The sequence below is a fragment of the Babylonia areolata genome, chromosome 26 (assembly GCF_041734735.1).
Source record: "Babylonia areolata isolate BAREFJ2019XMU chromosome 26, ASM4173473v1, whole genome shotgun sequence".
In the NCBI taxonomy this organism is placed as follows: Eukaryota; Metazoa; Mollusca; class Gastropoda; order Neogastropoda; family Buccinidae; genus Babylonia; species Babylonia areolata.
Genome location: NC_134901.1, coordinates 14,057,212 through 14,078,605, shown reverse-complemented (window position 1 = coordinate 14,078,605; position 21,394 = coordinate 14,057,212). Strand labels below are relative to the sequence as shown.

Genomic DNA, 21,394 nt, shown 5'->3' with positions numbered 1-21,394 from the left:
ATCTGTCCAAGTGTGTATGTGTGCTTGACTGAAACCTGACTGAATGATACAAGAAACGAACGATGAGCACCCAATGGCAGCCGTCAGTCAGCTCTACCCTGGTAGGCAGCCTCTTGTGCAAATGACCCCATGTTTGTAAAGCGCTTAGAGCTTGGTCTCCAACCAAGGATATGCGCTTTATAAGTATCCATATCACTATCACCTCTTGGAAACTGACATGGTGAGTGGTGTAGCGTGTATGGATCAGTCCGCATGGTTTGAAACCTCCATGAAACTGACAAGGTGATACTGACCCCAGCAGTGGGAACAACGTTGAGGTCCAGAGGGTGGATGACGGTGAAGGCCCGCTTGGTGTGCTCGTCAAACTTCCAGGGGCGGGTGATGGATGCCTTGCAGAAGTAGCGCACATAGCCCCGGCGACCCTCAAAGGATGAGGGCAGGGAGGCGCCCAGCAGCAGGCAGAAAGGATAACTGTGCTCCCCGGCGGGGTGGTCTCCTCCTCCTGAACCTGAAACAGACATCACACCCATCAGTTTTAATCACAGTGTCGGACTTCTTATTTTGCAACTTCTGTAACAGATACAAAGTACAGAAAAAAAGAGAGAAAAAAAGGGAAAACTTGTGCAAGTATATTCTGCTTTGATGTCAATACATAGCATGACAGACGACACAACGCCTCGTCCTCCTCAGTCCAAAGTTCATACCATCCTGCCACACCTGTGGGCACCTGTGCGCTTCCAACTCTGGGCTGCTGTCACTGCTGAGTGCACAGACCTCACTGTTGGCTCCCGACAGACTACCATGGAATAATACACAGCATCATGTGAACAGTTTGTGTCAGCCCTGAAATGGTCCCTTTGTGGTCAGCTGAGCTGTAAACAAGGTGATTCAGGTTGTGCTGTCCCCACCTTATTCCTTTGTTTCCTATGTGTGTGCAATGCTACCTTTATTCTGTGCTCTTGACAATGTTCTTCCTGCACATCCATAAACATAAAACAAAAACCAGGGTGGGAAAAAACTGACCCAAATGTCAGAGCAAAAAATCACTGACGCTGCGACAGACAAATCTGAATGTGGCTAGCTATGTACAGGAGACTCAGAATGAGCCATGGGAGTAACAGCTCTACTGAAATGGTGCTGGGGCAAGAAAACACACACACACACACACACACACAAATACTTCTAGAAGAGTAGTCTTGAAGTACTGTCTTTTTCCCAAACTGGGTTTTTTGGAGTAAAAGTGGCCTTCTCTTCTCCATGACCCATGTTTTCTGTTTCCCCTGATGAAATCGAGTGGTACTTGACATGGTTAAGTGCTGTGCACTCCCCTCATATGGAGTGACTGGTGCGGCAGAGATGAACTCTCTCCCCTCACAGACACCGACTGCAGACATATTTCTACTGTTGTGTCTGTGCTGTCCACTGTGCAGTGGGGATTTTCTCTCTCTCTCTCTCTCTCTCTCTCTCTCTCTCACTTTCTCCATTACACACTTCTCTCTTTTCTATTCTCTATTCCCTTCTCACCTCCTACTTCCACTAACCCCTCCTCCCGCTCCTCTCTGTCTCATCCATTCTCCTCACAACCCCTCCCCTCACAACCACACCTGCTACTGTGTCTTCTCTCTCTCTCTCTTTCAATCACATATGTATCAAGATATATTTTCCATGCTATCAATACAAGGAAAAAGTTAATCTGCAGTCAGTGATCAAGCATGGTAAAATACTATATAAAAATAATTGTCTATATGATGGGCACATTGTTTAAGTATATATTCATTCAGTTTGTACTTGTTTTTGGTTGTTGTTGTTGTTGCTATGGATATCACAATGTTATATGCAACCCCACCAATCCACCCTTCCCCATTGTATTATGGCCCAAGGCCGATGTACATTAAACTTTCTGAGTTCTGAGTTCTCTCTCTCTCTCTCTCAAAATCCATTTTCATTCTGTTTTCATTATATCATGTCTTGCATAATTTTTCATCATTTTGCCAAGTATTGCTGAGCTGTGGGTTCTCTGGTAACCTGGAGGGCTGGGCTTGTCAGAAGTAATCCTAATCTCTTTCTCTCTCTGTCTGCCAGTCTCTTTGTGTTTATCAAAAATAAATCTTAATCTCTCTCCCTGTTGTGTATCTTTGATGTGTCACTTTTTATACACCTTTATGACAAATGTAAGCCTTGTGATTTTGCCAGGAATCATTTTGCAATGTGGACCCTGAGGACATACAATGATGTAAACGTAAATACACACACACAACACATACATAACACACACACACAACACACACACACACACAAACACTTATCCATGCACAAACACACCACACACACACAACACATACATAACACACACACACACACACACACACACACACACACACACATACATAACACACACACACACACACACACACACACACACACACACACACACAGCCACCAATATCTATCAATCAACTTCTGAAAATAACAAATGATGTCTTATCCATCTCTCACCAGGGTGTGCAATAACAAAAGGCTTTCAAAGTAATGTGCTTCATATTGCAGAATCTCATGCTGTACTGCTGCATGTCAGACTGAGTGTCTGGTGTGAGGAACTTTGTTTCACTGCTTTTCAATTCATCTATGAACACTTCCACTCTAAATACAATGAAAAAGAAATAGAAAAAAATAAAACTGGAATAGTGATGTGATTATAAACATGACACATCTGAACTTACCTAAGCTTATCTGAGATGCTAAATGGCATCAACACTCACACTGGTAAGCACACATCCCCTCATTAAAGCGAACAAATAGTATCCATGCTTCCACTGGTGTGTTTAGCTGTGGTGCATTCAGTTAATACAGGGTCCAAAATTCATCAACAAAAGTGGCATTATCAATTGTTCCTTGAACTGTTTTTTGTTGGGTTTTTTTTGTTTTTTTTTTTTTTTTGCTTTTCACATTCAGTTGCATCTCAGGTTAAATTAATCCTAATGACTTCCCTTTTACAATGGCCATCGAGTAATTTTCTTTCATTTTATTTCCAATTTTTAAAAATGTTCGTCTTTTGATTCTGTCTTACCTGTCCTGTTTACCCCCACTCTCACCACCCCCTCTTTTCCTTCCTTTCCATCTCTCTCTCCCTCTCTCTGAACATACATATATATATAACACTTTTTAAAATACTTTTTCATGATAACATTCAAATGTGAAAATTACCACTTTGATGAGAAATATCTATAAAGATTGGCATGCATGAAGGCGACATGGAACAGAACTCCTTCCTTCCTTGTTTGTTTCATGTCCCCTTCTTTTCATCTCTCAATCTTCTGTCAGATCACTCTCGCTCAGTCATCAATCTATCCCATCTACCTGCATCAAAGAGGTCAAAGGTTTCGTTGATGTAGGTCTCGGTGGCCCGGTAGTCCGTCTTGCTGCGTCCATGCTTGACCTCCCAGTGACATTTGGCACGCCCCTCAAAGTACAGGAACACCTCTGAAAGAAACAGGGGGCAGCCACCGGCAGGTTGTGAGCGCTGAGGTTCTGGGCAATGTAACAAGTATTGCATCTTTTAAATCTTGTCTCAAAACTCGCCTTTTCCCTCAGCAGTAAGTTCAATTGTGGCAGGTCCACTTCCTTTGCGTTAGCTGTGCTTGACTAAGTATGTATACATATGTATGTGTACATAACTACATACATGTATATGAATGTGTATTGTGTGTGCGTGTGTTTATGTAAGTTTGTGCCTGTCTATGTGTACGTATGTGTTAGGGTAGCTGTTAGATACACATGTGTGTTAAAATGTATGTATGCAGTGTGTGTGTGTGTGTGTGTGTGTGTGTGTGTGTGTGTGTGTGTGTGTGTGTGTGTGTGTGTGTGTGTAGTCACATTTTGGTGTGTGTATGTAACATAGATATAATGTTTTATGTTAACAAAAGCGTTTTTGTAAAGCACCTAGAGCAGATTTCTGGATAGTGTGCTATATAAGTATACATTATTATTATTATTATCTTCACAAATACATTTTGAAAAAAAAACTTTTCACTTTTGATAGTCTGGTATTAGATGTGTAGTATACATGCATGTGCATGCGCGTGCGTGCGTGCACGTGTGTGTGCAAGCGTATGTGAGGGTAAGTGTGCACACATATTTATGTGTAGGTGTACTTGCACATGTGTGCATACACACACGCTCAAACACACACGCTTACACACAAAAATTGTCTAATAACACATAAGATAAAAAAACTTAAATGAAAGTACTATTCACGCACACACAAACACATGCGCGCGCGCGCACACACACACACACACACACACACACACACAGGGGCAAAAGCTGAGTGTCAGACTTTCAATCTGAGGGTCCCAGGTTTTAAGCCTGGTCACAATGTCTAGTGGTAAAAGGTGGTGATTTTTCCTTTCTCCCAGTCAGCAGCCCCAAAAAACACACAAACACATCCACAAAACACACACACATTTTCTAACAATGCTTATGTGACATTACATAAAACCCTACTGCTAAAAATCATACACAAACTCCTTTCCCAAATTGTCCATAGGTATCCAACCATGACTTTGAGTTTGACAACCCACATGCTAAACACACACACACACACACACACACACACACACATACACACACACACACACTGAGCACACCACAACACACAACCCTATTCCTGACCAACATACCACAATACATACATCAATGCACATCCTGACCAACACACCACTACACCCATCCTGACCAACACACCACAACACCCATCCTGACCAACACACCACAACACCCATCCTGACCAACACACCACTACACCCATCCTGACCAACACACCACTACACCCATCCTGACCAACACACCACTACACCCATCCTGACCAACACACCAAAACACCCATCCTGACCAACACCCATCCTGACACCCATCCTGACCAACACCCATCCTGACCAACAACCCACAACACGCATCCTGACCAACACACCACAACACCCATCCTGACCAACAACCCACAACACGCATCCTGACCAACAACCCACAACACGCATCCTGACCAACACACCACAACACCCATCCTGACCAACACACCACAACACCCATCCTGACCAACACACCACAACACCCATCCTGACCAACACACCACAACACCCATCCTGACCAACACACCAAAACACCCATCCTGACCAACACACCACAACACCCATCCTGACCAACACACCACAACACCCATCCTGACCAACACACCACAACACCCATCCTGACCAACACCCATCCTGACCAACAACCCACAACACGCATCCTGACCAACACACCACAACACGCATCCTGACCAACACCCATCCTGACCAACACACCACAACACGCATCCTGACCAACACACCACAACACCCATCCTGACCAACACACCACAACACCCATCCTGACCAACACACCACAACACCCATCCTGACCAACACACCACTACACCCATCCTGACCAACACACCACAACACCCATCCTGACCAACACACGAAAACACCCATCCTGACCAACACACCAAAACACCCATCCTGACCAACACACCACTACACCCATCCTGACCAACACACCACAACACCCATCCTGACCAACACACCAAAACACCCATCCTGACCAACACACCACAACACCCATCCTGACCAACACACCACTACACCCATCCTGACCAACACACCAAAACACCCATCCTGACCAACTCACCGCAACATAAATACTGACCAACACACCACAACACGCATCCTGACCAACACACAACACGCATCCTGACCAACACACCACAACATGCATCCTGACCAACACACCAAAACACATATCTGGACCAACACACCACACCACACATCGACAACACACATATCTGACCATCACAACACATATCCTGACCAACCAAACATGTATCCACAACATGCATCCTGACGAACACACCACAACACACATCCTGACCAACACATCACAATACATATCCTGACCAACACACCATAACACACACCCACCCACAACACGCATCCTGAACAACACACCACAACACATATATCCACAACACGCATCCTGAATAACACACCACAAAACATATATCCACATACGTATCCTGAACAACACATATATCCACAACACGCATCTTGAATAACACACCACAAAACATATGTCTACACACGTATCCTGAACAACACACCACAACACATATATCCACAACACATATCCTGAACAACACACCACAACACATATATCCACAACACATATCCTGAACAACACACCACAACACATATATCCACAACACATATCCTGAACAACACACCACAACACATATATCCACAACACATATCCTAAACAACACACCACAACAGATATATCCACAACACATATCCTGAACAATACACCACACAACACATATCCACAACACATATCCTGAACAACACACCACAACACGTATATCCACAACACATATCCTGATCAACACACCACAACACACACCCACAACACGCACCCTAACCAACATACCAGACCTGTAGCTGTTCCAGCCCCCAACAGACACACCACTTACTTCTGACTTTCATGGGGTTCCTCAGCCTCAGCACCACGTTCCCTTTCACCTGCTCCCCAGCCGTGTACACCCCTCGCGGGTTGTCAAAACGGATCTCAAACACCTCCAGCTTCATGGTGGCAAGCAGTCAGGCACCTGAAAAAAACACCATCATGTTTCCACTGTTCTCAACCTTTTGTTTTCAAGGGAACCACAACTTGTGGCACAAGCAAAGTGTGGTTAAAGTGTTGAACTTTCAGTCTCAGATGTTGGGACTTTCCATCTAAGGGTTTCAATCCCTGCTGTGAAACCTGGTGGTTTACAGTGAGGAGCTGTTGTTTTATTCTATCTCCAAGGTTAGCAGATCTGCAGAAGATCAAACACACATATTAAAAATCCTGTGATCCTTGTTAGCGTTTGGTGGATGATTGAAATATGAACATACCCAGCATGCACACACCCCAAAATGGAGGATGGTTTCCCACATAGTAGGGGTAATATATATCTCTCACATACATATTAGCCCACTCATGCACTTGAGTAAACAAGGAGTTGTATCCAAATTTTTATGCAGAAAAAGAAGGAAAAGAAACCTTTCTTCTTCTTGAAAAAAAAGTTTTCAAAAACCAGTATCCATCATCTGTTACCAGGCTACTCATTCAGTCACTGTGAATTGTGTGACTTGCACAAACCCAGATATGATGAGCAGTCCACAAGAAGCAAATAATGTTTAGGGGCACCATTTGGACACCCACCAAAAGGCCATGCACTGCTGCTGAAATGGTTGAGGTAAGAGTTGTGACTGCACTGCCCTGTTCTAGTTTTCTTCTTCAGCATTTTCATGGGCTGTGCATGGCAAAAGTGCTTGTAAAAACAAAATGACTCTGTGTGTGTGTGTGTGTGTGTGTGTGTGTGTGTGTGTGTGTGTGTGTGTGTGTGTGTGTGTTTGTGTCTGTGTGTGTGTGTATCTGTGTTTGTGTCTGTGTGTTTGTGTGCATGTATGTGTATGTACATGCATACATGTGTGTGTGTGCATGCTTGCCTGGAGGGGGCATGAGGCCAAGGGTAGGGGATGTGAGAGAGAGACAATAATTATGTCACACTATCATGAACCATAATTACATTCTAATTAATGTCACATTCCATGTCTATACTATTCCCTCATCAAACAGAACTCCCCTCCACTGGAAGTAAACATTTCAGTGTTAAATGGAAGGGGTCAAAGTGATGCATGATCTATGTTGCTGAAAGGAAAACAAGAAGTTCCACAGTAGCTGGTAAAATATTAAAAGTGTTAAGACTAGAAAGAAACTATCCCATTAGTACCACTGTATTTTGTCAAATCCCTTCATCATGCGCAAGGCAACTTATTCTTGACAGTGCACATGCACCAACAGACTTAACGTTGGGACTGTTCACCACAGGAAACCCACGTTCAGACAGGCCCTGCCTGACCCAAACAAGATGACTCACATGTACTGAACAAATGACGTTTCATGATAAAGCATGGTTGCATGCGTGAAAATCATTTTTCTTCTGTGCTCATGGGTGTTACTTACAGGAATGGGTTTATGTGTACCACTTGTTTTTACCCCACCATGTAGGCAACCATACTCCATTTTTGGGGGTGTGCATGCTGGGTTTGTAATCTCATCAGAAAGACTAGCATCCAGACCACTACACAAGGTCTAGTGGTGGGAATGGGTGGGGGAGTAAACATCCTCGTCTGTCTTCCAACCAGCTCTGAACATTTTCCGCCAGCTCATATTTCTGGGAACTACAGTACACTAACATCAATACTCGTGACACGAACAGTCTGACTTGCTTTCAACCACACCAGTATCATGATGTTGTTCTGTACAGACACACACACACACACACACACACACACACACACACACACACACACCATTACCAACACAAATACACAGTTTTTATAGGAAACCTGAACGACAGCATCTGTCAAAACAAACTTTCCTTGTCTGGCGGTGATCATCATTACCGTTTTTTTCTTTCTTTTAGCAAAACCCCTACCTTTACGTTAACCAGCATGCAGAGCTCAATGGAGATATGGGTTTCTGTAAAAAAACCAACACACGTAAATGTCAACTTTTTTTATGACAGAGTTGGTGGAACAAACCGCACCTAGACGCCAGCCTGCAGAGGTCATTAAAGCTCATTCCTTCAAAATGTCATCACTCTGTGGTATTTTTCCACTGAACTTTATGTCAGTGATGACTCTCAGCATAGATTAAAAAAGAACAGAAAAGGGGGGTGGAGGGGGGTCGGGGGGGGGAGAGACAAAGAGGTGGAAGACATGTAAGCCAGCTCCTGATTCAGTGTTCTGATATTGATAGCACTGTCATTGTTTGTTTTTTTTTTGTGTGTGTGGGTTTTTTTTCAGCTGCATTCTTCCACTACAAGATAAAAATAGTTCAAGATCATTCTTTTTATTTGACTGTTTTCACAGGCGCTTAGTCTGAAGACATAAAACATCATTCAAGCAAGAAATGAAACATATTTGTTCTGAATTACTGTCAAAATTTACTTGCCTGCTATCATTTTAATCTGTTTAATATTTATGAGAGAGAAATTGGTTTGTAAAATCAGCACAAAACAGCACCATTCTGAATTTCTTTCTTTCTTTATTTTTTTTAAAGACATGAGAGACACATTTGTTATGGAAAAATCTGGACACAGTAATGTCAAATTTGTTGCTGTTTTTCAAGGTAACCTCAGTGCATACATAAAGTCTCTGCAAGCATGTTCAACCACAACATTCTTTCCCTTTCAAAAAAACAACAACATATTACATATATAAATACGCTGAGACAGTCAAGCCATGCAAAACGGCAGACAGTCCAGCCATGCAAAACAACAAACACCCTTGGTGATGTCAGTGACCAGATGGATGGGGTTATTTTCGTACGGTTCTAATGACCCCCTGTGCCCCAGGTCAACAACAGGGCTTGTTTACAGCCTGTCTGAACTGCTCTTGTCATTGTTGAGAGCTAAATTTAACACAGCCTGCTTCTCGTGGCAGGAGTTCAAAGCTCTAAACTTCAAGAAGGGCACCTGCTACAAAGTTCTGAATTTAAAGAACACATACTGTAATCATGCTGTCATTTTTCACAACCAGTAAAAATCCTACACAGCTTCTTAAGGTCATGTACATGGAAAAACAACATTGAATTGTATTGTATTGTATTGTACTGTGTTGTGTTGTATTGTATTGTACTGCATTGCACTGCATTGCACTGTATTTTACTAGTACCATATTTTCGTCACAACAGATTTCTCTGTATGAGATTCAGACTGCTCTCCCCAAAGCAAGCACATCACCCCACAGCAGCAGCATCCTTTTTGTTCCCTTTCATCTGAAAATATATTTGTTTTTCCATCAAAGTGGGTTTTTCTAAAGAAATTTGCCTGGAACAACCCCTCTGTTGCTGTGGGGTTTTGTTTGGGACTTCTGTAAGACTAGCATGCAGGCCACCACCAAAGGTTTAGTGGAAGGGGGAAATAAAAATCCAAGTCCAGAGCAGGAGCCAAACCTGTGAACTCTTGCTTCCTGATGAAGTGCATTACCACTAGGCTACTGCTCCATCCTCCGTGATCCAGTCATGTATTTCGTGCTACACAGTGTATGTGTGCTGTGAATGCTGTGCTTCATCAAAAAATGGTGAGGTAAGGGAAGAAAGCTGTGTGGTCACTGTCCTTTTGGGAATCTACCCTCAGTGGGTTTGAAGGATCTACCCTCTGTGGGTTTGAAGGATCTACCCTCTGGGGATTTAAAGGATCTACCCTGTGGGGGTTAAAGGATCTACCCTGTGGGGGTTAAAGGATCTACCCTAAGTGGGGTTAAAGGATCTACCCTCTAGGGGGTTAAAATATCAAAACGGCCATCTGCTTCCATTCATTGCATCACTTCTAAGCCAATGGAAACTGCTACAAATCACTACCTGCGCAGGCAGAACAGCCTTTGCAGGAAAACGCAGAGACTAGTTTAAGAACTACTCTAAATCAAATCATGTTATTCATAGCCCAAGCAGGCACAAAGGAGCCATTTCAGAACTGAATACCTGTCATAACCTATTCAAAGAGAAACCAAAATAATATTCAAAGGTCAACGAAAATAATGTATAAAAAGACCAGTTCATCCACACCTTGTTCAGTCCATGTAAATTTTTAACCAAGTGAAACTAAACCGAGTATACATCAGGTAGCATTGTGTTTTATGCAAAGTGAGAAACCTCAAACAACTTTCTGACTTCAGTCAGTATGTACTGGTTTCCAAGAACTCGAGCAAAGATAAAAACTTCAGGTTTCAGTTTCAAAGAAGGGTCAAAGCATACAGACTGATCCATATATACATATGCTACACCACATCTGCTGTGAAGTGAAAAAATGAAGAAGAAAAAAAAAGGCACAGATGCCTGACCCTACCATAAACCCATCACACTGGTCAGGCATTTAGAAAACAAAATCCATCTGTAACCAGCAAGGTATGAAGACACAGTGGATTATCCCATGGTGCGGAAAACTTAAGTGCCAAAAAAGAAAAAGATATATTCAAAGCTGTAGAATGTCATGGTGCAAGCAGGCATACAGGTTGCTCCGGGGTGAGTGATAGTAATCACCATTTTGTTTCCACTCCTGTTGCTGTGCAGCAATGATTCACTGACTGCAAATGTAATCTCTCGCACTCTTCCATAATTGTGTGTGTGTGCGTGCGTTTGTATGTGTGCATGCATACATGTGTGCGTGCGTGCATTCATGTGTGCATGTGTGTGTGTGCATGCGTGCATGTGTGTGTGTGTGTGTAAGTGCATGTGCATGTAGTCTTCAGTTTAAAGTCTTCCACTTTAAGTGATATTAGAACATGTGCATGTGTGTGATTGGAAGTATGTATGCGTGTGTGTATGCATATGTCCGTTAGGGCATGTGTGTATATGCGCACTTGTGCATTTGTACATGCACACTTGTGTGTGTGTGCATGTGTATACATGCCAGCCTGCCTGTTGGACTGTGAGCATGTTTATAGACAGCTGGCTGGTATAATTAAGAACCCAATGATTCATAATTCTTTCTCTCCACATTGAAAACGGCCAAGTTATAACGGCCAAGTTATTATCATTTTCCCATACCATATCAAACCTCCCATGTATACAAAAGAACAAAATGGTGATGGGGCAACAGGTGACGGAGATTAAATCCTCTGTGTGTCACTACTCTTTTCCTAATTTCTCTCACACACTTCTGTTTTATATCTGCAGCGTTGATAGACTAAAAAAAATTAACACACGTCATGACAAAAATGCCTCACAGATGAATGATGATGATTCAGAACAATTCATAAAAAATACAATAAAAATTCAAGCAACTAAGGATGATGCATAGACACAGATAATGCTTCTCCAGCATTCACAATCACAGTGTGGACTTTGAATGTGGAAATTTCTCTGTGTGTGTGTGTGCACGCATGTGCATGTGTGTGTGTGCGCGCAAGTGTGTGTGTGTGTGTGTGTGTTGTGTGTTGTGTGTGTGTGTGTGTGTGCACGCATGTGCATGTGTGTGTGTGTGCGCAAGTGTGTGTGTGTGTGTGTGTGTTGTGTGTTGTGTGTGGTGTGTGTGTGTGTGTGTGTGTGTGTGTGTGTGTGTGTGTGTGTGTGTGTGTGAGTGAGTGAGTGAACAAAGGCAGAAAATTCATTCCTAAAGTTAGCCGTGTGCTACAATCTCAAACTCTCCCATCCACCATCCACTCACCTTCAAGCAATGTTTTAAACACTGTGAAATATATGAACATGCTGTGGGTATGAAGCAAGTGACGGAATAATCTGAGTGTTTTACTGTATGGATAAAAATCAACCCTTTCACTTTCACTCCAGCCACATATGAACACCAGGAAAAGTTTCTCTATGAAATATGTGAAAGCAAGAGAGTTTTAGAAACAAAACAAACCAACATACTCCCATCTGTGGCAACTGTTGTCAGATCAGATGTTCGCTTTGCCTGGCTAGGTTTTTTTTTTTTTTTTAATGAACTACGGAAATTGAGGAATCAAACAAAGGGCTTGTACATAAAATCAACCAACAATCCACTGTCTGGCCTACATGCTGATATAATGCACAATTATAGATGTGTAATTTTTCACTTCATCACACAGACAGCAACCAGTAGAACGAACCCCTTGTGAGTGTTTGAATTCAACAGGCAGTGCATCAATGTGTCTGCACATTTTTCTTTTCTTGCTTAAGTTTGTCTTTAAGTAACAGCTCTTTCTTTATCTTCTTTACTGCTGTTTTGCTCACTGTATAGAGTGCATACTGTACATTCATGGATGTGTGCATGTGTACACACACTTACACACACACAAACACACACACATGCACAAACACACACACCATCTAATAACACTTCTGGTAAATAGACGTTAAACTGAAGATCATACACACACACAAACACAAACACGCACACACAAAAAATGAGAACATCATTCATGCACACAGTAACTGACTGGCATGTCATTTACACAATATTTTTCAGCTGAAAGAAATGTAAACTCTGAAATACAGGCCAACTTACCAGAATCCAGCCTCAAACATCACAACAACTAAACTCTTCTCCAAACTCTTGCCCTTCTGAAGGTATCACACACACACACACACACACACACACGCTCACGCACTCAGTGGAGACACATTTTCACATCCTGCCAGTTTCCACCTTCCTGCTTCTACGTTCTTCAATCTACGATACAAACAAGACGTCACTACTACGCAGATACAATTAATCATAAGTCACTAAGATACATCACTAAAACACTGACAAAGCCTGGACCCAATACAGAAAAGAACGAAGCCTACACAAGCCACTTCAGTCAGCAGTACACATGTAAGGTCCACTCCTTCAGCTGACCTTCTTGGGTGTCTGCTGACACAAGCTGGGAGCGTTCTGAACTCATTAACTGTGGTCAGTCACAGTACTGTATAATGTAACAAAAAAGAAAGGAAATTCACTTCCCTCTGGTCAGTCTATGACAGATGGTTTAGCTCATGAATAATGTTCTGTTTTTTCTTTTAATGTGTGTGTGTGTGTGTTTGTGCGCGCATTAATCTGACTCATTCAGGCTTTGGTCCAGAATGAAGGGGTATGAACAATCTCAATATCATTATCTATGAACAATATTTGTGCATACTATATAAAACCACTGACACATACAGCATTTGACCTCCACAAAAATGATGCAAACAACATTATTGAAAAGTCACATGAATTTTTTGGATACATCTGGATGTCAAGAAACACTGTCAGTTTTTTCTCACAGCATCCACAGTTGTGGTTAAAAGGAGTAGTTTTGCTAATATGGATATGAATCAACGTAATGTGTGTGTGTGTGTGTGTGTGTGTATGCACGTGCATGCATGCATGCGTGCGTAAATGTGCGTGTGCGTGCGATTAATTCTGACTGAATGACACAGGAAATAAATTATGACCATCTGAAGCAGTGCAGATGTCAGTTGGCTCTACCCAAGTATGCAGCCTCTTGTGCAAATGATACCGTGTTTGTTAGAACATGGTCTCTGATGATTGGTGCTATACAAGTATACAAACTTGCATCGATAATGATATTTTTGTGACGTTATATCTGTACACAGAATCAGTTAAGACATGTTCACAGACAGAAAGAATGTGTATCTGTGCACATACACAAATAAACACACATAAATATGCATGTATATATATATATATATATATATATATATATATATATATATATATATATATGTACACATGAAAGCAAGAGAAAGTGCATGTGTGCATTCAGAGAGAGGACAAAAATTATTCTGTATTTTGCCATGAGTTGGTTGTAGGTCTTTTTGTGTGTTTTTGTTTTCGTTTTTGTTGCTGTTGTTTTTGTTCTCTTGGGGTGTTTTTTTTGGGGGGTGGGGGTGGCGGGAGTGCTGGGCTGAATACATTATGTATATCTGACATGCTCTAATGTAAATGCATTTGAGGGAGACTGCCACCAGCTCCTTGCAGCAGCACGAGATTAGCTACACAAAGCTGTGTCTGCCCCTGCCCTGCCTAACGGCCATGCCCAACCTGCAACCCCATATGTGCTTCTGACTTTGGGCTTCAGAGCCACATGCATGTCCACCAGTGGTTTCAACTGATGATGGTACAACACATCGTCATATTTAGTTCCTGAGAAACAATCACATACTGTATATCATATCTAATTTTGTTTCAGCGATAGTTACTAAAGACAAGTGCTCTATAATAAATCATTATTACTAAAGTATCCACTCAAAGGCTGTAACTTGTATAAGTGTGTTCAAGCATCTACAGAGAATTGGTTTGTTAATTATAATCTTCCCACACCAATGCATTTCGATCTTCAGTCAACTGAAATAAATTATATATTGCCAACACAAGACAATAATAATATAGAGAAAAAAATTAATGAAGAGACAAACTAAGTCTAACTGTGTAAAGAGAGCAAAAAAAAAAAAAAAAAAAAAAGTTTCCATGACTTTCCGGACACTGTGGACTTTGACAGAAATTCTCAGCTACTTAGAAGTAGAGAGGAAACGGAAGCTGAGGTCACCAGGAAAGTGTAGCGTGAAAGGCCACAGAGTATAGGACAATTTTGTGTTCATTTCATGACAGCTGATGGCCTTGTTGCAATCAAAATATTATGAAAATTTCTCAGGCAATGTGACTGTACACTTTTTATTGTAATCCTAGCATTGACCAGGCCTGAGAGATAAATACACTACACTCTGCAGTGGCATTTTTCTTTTTCTTTCCTTCTGTATTTAATGGACTTTCACTCTTAAGTTTACTTCTATCCAGATATCAATGAGAATGCTAAAATTATATGTATGAACATTTTTACACCACCATGTATGCAACAAAACATTTTTTTTTTCTGGGATGTTCATGCAAGGCATAACCCACCAAACACTGACATGGATAACAGGATTTATAAAGTGTTCATTTGATCTTTTGCACGTATTCACACGAAGAGGATTAAGACACTACTAGCAGGTCCGCACATGTATATGCTGACCTGGGAGATCAGAGAAAGCTCCACCCTAAATTTACCACATGCTGCCATTGGGTCTGTATGTAGGAACCTGTTATTGAAAGTCCAACACTTTAACCATTTGGCTGTTGTGCCCATCACAGGAGAGGTGTTGGTCAGGGAATGTGAGCAGCTCTCATAAAGATACTACACATGAAGTGGATGATGCTTAACTGTATGGTGTCTTCCACTTCTGAAGCCATAGCACACTAAACGCAGGGTGAAGCCTGCCAAAACATTTGAGAAATTAACTATATGCATGCATTGTGTACATATATATGATTGTAAGCATGTATGTGTGTGTGTGTGTGTGCGTGCGTGTGCACGTGTGTGTGTGCTCTGTGTATGCCTCTGTGGGCATGTATTTGTGTGTAAGTGCCTTTGTCCCACAAAGGATGTTTCTGACAACACTGAGTCACAGTCACTGAGATTCAATACAATAGTGATGATCATCACCACTAACAATGCTCAAAAAGAAAACAATGGAAGCTACCAATTGTCAAAAATAAAAAGTTGGTCAACATATCAAATATTCTTAAGAAATCAATGTGACACAGTCAAGGTTGCATACTATCTACTTTATTATTCATGTGGACAGATCATTAATTTACCCCCAGACATCTGAAAACACATTTAAAGTCTCAAGTACAGGCACATGAAAAGAGAACAGAACCATAAATAATAATAATGCTCATTTAAATTTTCTGCAAGGGTGCACACAACTATGTACCCCCTGTTAAAAAAACAAACAAAACAAAAAAAAACAAAAAAAAACCCACAAAAACAAAAAACAACAACACACACTTCAAGTTTTGCAAAACTTCTTGGATGACTATCCTGCACATACATAAAAAGGTAATACCAAAAATAAAAAAAGTCATGAGTTGAAATCTGCGCAAAACTTTAAAAATTCAGGCAGACGTTTTAAATGTTCCAAAGAAAAAAACTTTTCCACTAGCTTATGGACTATGTTTTTTCCTTTTTTTCTTTTTCTTTTTTTTTTTTTTTTTGTCAACCACAGAAAAAGTGTGGTGGTAATAAGGTGTTCACGGACATTACATGCTACTGGCATACTTTCAGAGACTGTCTCTGATGTATGCTTCTGAATTTGTAGGAAATAGGTCATATCCATTACTAGAAAATAGTCCCTATCAATTCCTGTCATTCTGTGTGGCCAGTCAGAGATGTTCACAAAATGGTCCTGCTGCAGGAAATTAGGGCTGTTTTGCTGTGGTTTTTATCTGATGCTGTGTTGTTGGTTTTTCTAATGGGCGTTAGTGTTTGTTTCTTCAGATTAGAGTTGTTTTGTTTTAGGTTTTATCATTTGATGCTGTGCACGTTTTTTCTTATGGGTGTTAGTTTCTCATTGTTTTTCTCTCACCACACACCTGCTTCGTTTCATTTTGGAGCAGCCAGTCCTTTTCTATCCAGTACCAATTCAATACAAAATCTGTCTCTCTCTCTCATTCATACAAAAATGATACATGCATGTACACATACACAGTATGATATCCTCATCCAACATCAGCCAGTTTAACACAAGTAGCAACCATGAAGCCTGCACTTATCTATTATTATACATATGTGACACACTGTGCCTTTCCCTGGTAAGCTCCTAACCTCCATTTCCTGAAATGACAACCAACTTCTCTGAAGGAAGGCAGTTCAGCCTACAAGGCAAGAGCTGTTGTTTTTGGGGGGTTTTTAATAATTTTTTTAACTGAACTTTTAAATACAGATCTGTCTGTCTTCCTCGCAAAAAATTATGCACTTAATGACCTAGCCTGACTGTGGAGGGTGCAGACACCACACCAGGTGAAACCCAAAGTGTGCAGGTGGGAAAGGCAAACAAACCAAACAAGATCCACTCTCTGAAACTGAGCCAGGCCACTTCTTGTACCAGTGTATAATTCCACTGCTGTAGCTTGCCTCACAGTCACAGTACACACAGACTCACACCCTCTGTCTGACACACCCACACTCACATAGGCATTCACATGTATACAAATGCATGATTATATATATATATATATATTATATATATACCCAAACCACACCCACACACGCACACACACACAGAGGCGTATACAAATACAGACACACATAACACACCAACGCAGACACCCCTTTCCACAGGCTCATTACAAAGCAGCCATTTGACACTCTCATGTATCTTTTTGAAGGTCTTTCCCACTGCATCATATTTATATAACTATTACTGACATTAGACTGAGCTTACTGTACATACACTGTAATGCCAAAAAAACAGAACTTGCCTCACTAGAATAAAGAAGAGTGGTCGTAGTAGTACCAGAATTAAACAATATCAGACATAGACATTCAGTAATCCAAAATATGATAAGCACTGCTGTGCAACAACTGAAATATTTTTACAGTTACTAACCCCCAATCCATCTTTTACACTACTGGACAGTGAACTATTCCTCAGCACTTCACCTGTGGCCAAATTTCTATGGGTCAGTTCAAAGTTCTGTGGGTTATCACTATTTTATTTCAGACACTAAAATCCACTGTGCATGCATACCAGCATGCATACACAAATGCACACACAGGTGCTAGCAAACATGTACATTTACACGCACTCATAATCATGCACACACACACAACTGTATAAATAACATACAAGCACTGCTTTTCTTTTTGTCATTTAACACTCTTTCTGAATAAACTTGACTCTGGTTCATGAATTTTAAAATCATTTTTCCCACCTGAGCAATGATGATGTCAAAATTTGATATTCCAGAAGCTGGATAATGGACTATTCTCCTCTATGAAACCAAAGCGTCTCTTCCTCAACTTTCAATCTTAGGAACGTTTCATGGCAGCTTAAAACTACTGCCCACTTGGAAAGGACTTGAATGGACCCAAACCAGTGTCACAAATGACCTTTGTCGAGATGACTTCCAGATAAGGCATGTCCTGTCACCCCAGCCTTATGTCTGTGGCAGCTGTCTATCACTATGATAAAACTAAGGCAAATATATCAAAAGAAAACTTGTTATCCTGTCTCTCACCATAATCTATCATCACAAGACACACAAAGAATTTTTAGAAAATCTTCCTTTATTCTTTTTTTTTTAATCAGTTATATCAATAAGTATGGTGCACACAAATTCAATGATCAAACAAATGAATAATGAAGTCATTTTTCTGTTGCTGATATTGCGTTAATAACTAGTCACAAAGACCTCTGGGAAAATTCAAATGTTCCTTGTATCATTCATTCAGATGATTTCTTCAATTTCAGTGTATCAATAAAACTATCAAGAATTTTTGAGAATATGACAACAAATATCATTCACATCATAATTCAGAGATAATCTAAACCTTTCACATTTAAACACCAGACAGCATATGATGGGTGGGGACAAACTGGAACAGTCACAGTGAGGAGGTGGGGGAGGGGGGGCTGTGGGATGGGGGGTAAGGGTGGAAAGAGATGTGAAAGGGAAATGCTGCTCTAAGGTGGTGGTTGCCCATACCATAAATGTAGTTGAATATAAAAGCTGTACGAAGTGTTCTACTTCTCGGTCATCGTAAAGCAGACGAAACGTCACCCATCCCAGTTCCCAGCCCGTCCCACCCAATGACCCAGCTGAATTTAACTGTTAGCAGTAAGGATTCAATCTTTCTACGTAAGAAACTAAAAGATGAACACGTTAGAAATATTTGACGATATCACAGCATGGCCAAGTACAATCGCGGCAACAGCGTGTTATGAAACTAACGCTGTGAAGATAGAAAATGTTACATATCAAACAAACACAAACACATTTGATGTCGGCCCTTCCTGGATCATGTGCACCTTTCAACAAAAGCTGACGCATTCATCAAAATGAAATGGGAGAAATCGAAGGTAGAATACTCACTTTACCAAAACAATATCATCCGAATGTCAAGAAAGCTGTCATTTCTTCACAGGTGTGCTCACTCCAGTGGGATATTGTAGTTTCTGCATTGCTGTGTTGCATTTGGTTGTTCGAGAAGGCAGCCTCATCAAGTTCCGCTGGAAAAAAGTAAAGTTATTCCCCATTGTTCGTCTGCAAGAGTTACGTATTCCAGACAAAAACACATAAATAAACAGCGATTGTCGTGTATTGTACACTTAACGTTTGAATAAAAACACAAAGTTTAAAATTTGATTTTTTATCCACTGATTAACTTTCATTTTAAAAAATGGATAATGAAGTAACATCGAAAGAAGTGTATGCAAGCGCAAGGGCAGCCACTGTTTCACAAGGGGCAATTGATTTTACATTACTAAGTATTCTCCCTTAGCTGCTTGTCGTGTTCCCTCGTCATCGATCTCTTCACTTCAAAAACCAAAGCAAAACAAAGACTCACTTACTCTCTTTGCTTCCTGGTCCCCATTCCTACCTTATGCAAAGGCTTTGACTTCGTCGTAATTGTTGATAGCACACCACACAGAAAACTCGAAGCGTGTGGCCCAAGCATTGCTCAGTCCTGTGACACACACCCTTACTCCTCAGTCCTCCCTCCCTCACACACACACACACACACACACACACACACACGGACCTGACGCTCTAAGAAGAAATTACTGAGCTAACAAAGTGTCCTGAAAATGCATGATCTTCAGTACGCCCGCGGTACATCATCGTTGAGAAACTGTACCCTTTTGTTACTCAGTCGGTCACGATGTACAATCAAATGACCGCGGATTCAGCAATCTAAGTTATTCGATAATCACCATTCTCATCATCGCGACTTGACATCAGTGTTACCGGCATGTCATTGCGCTTGATCATGTTGAGGGAGAAAAATTGCACCAGACTCTCGCGGGGGCACTGCACACATGGATATAGGCAAACTGACTCTCAATCAAAGGGGTGAAAGGCAAAAGGCTTCGAAATACACTGAAGGTTATAGACTGACAGTGTGGTAACGACGGTGATTATAATGTTTGTGGAAGTTCATGGCTTCTTTTTTTTTTCTTTCTTTTTTTTCTAATCACAGGAGCAACTGAACTTGCCCCCCGTATTTTGATTCTGCTTATTTAGAAATGAAAGCAACCTTCTTTTTGAAAAGAAAACTGGAGTGAGAAGCAGGCACAAAACTTGAAGGGGGATGGGGAGACTGAGGTGACACTCATCATACTGAAATCACCGGTACTATAATTTATTTAGTCACGTGCAGTCTAGGCCAACCGTGCATCTAGGCAGTCCATACCAGAGGCTCAGTGAAATGACAAGCCTAGGTCTGTTATGAAATTTTTGTCATGGATTATTTTGCCTTATATACGTGTCCTCGGGTGATTTTCAGTGAAAAAACTACCATCAGTCTCCCGGCCCAGACCACCCATGCAAGCACATAGAAAAAACAACCGTGTCTTGTGGGCACAGGCAAAGCCTGTGGGCACACACACACGCGCGCGCGCGCGAACTGAACGCACGCACGCACGCACGCACACACACACACACACACACACACACACACACACACACACACACACACACACACACACACACACACACAAGCACACACACATACACACGCACACTGACACAGACACACACACCGTCACACTGCGGCGGGCGACATATACCCACCGGCCGCACACACTGACTGACACAGACTGTATGCCCGACGTGCAGCGACGGACGTGCGTCTTCTTCTTCTTTTATTTTTAATTTCTGTGTGTGTGTGTGTGTGTGTGTGTGTGTGTGTGTGTGTGTGTGTGTGTGTGTGTGTGTGTGTGTGTTCCGCGTGTGTGTGTGTGTGTGTCGAGTGTGTGTGTGTGT

General features: G+C 41.5%; 1 protein-coding gene across 2 annotated transcripts in view; it reads right to left on the bottom strand.

Moving 5' to 3' along the window:
* LOC143300751 (arrestin domain-containing protein 17-like) overlaps positions 1–19,638 on the bottom strand; it is a 42,280-nt gene extending 22,642 nt beyond the window's left edge. The window contains exons 1-4 of one of the 2 annotated variants that reach the window (XM_076614658.1): positions 19,502–19,638; positions 6,542–6,676; positions 3,358–3,480; positions 294–508 (exon numbers count right to left, since the gene is read on the bottom strand). In XM_076614658.1, the coding sequence (XP_076470773.1) occupies positions 294–508; positions 3,358–3,480; positions 6,542–6,656 (453 nt within the window). In that variant the 5' untranslated portion in view covers positions 6,657–6,676; positions 19,502–19,638. Of the gene's footprint in view, positions 1–293; positions 509–3,357; positions 3,481–6,541; positions 6,677–13,105; positions 13,230–19,501 lie in introns of those variants that run through there. The other variant, XM_076614659.1, reaches the window with a different exon arrangement.
* Between the last annotated feature and the right edge of the window lie 1,756 nt (positions 19,639–21,394).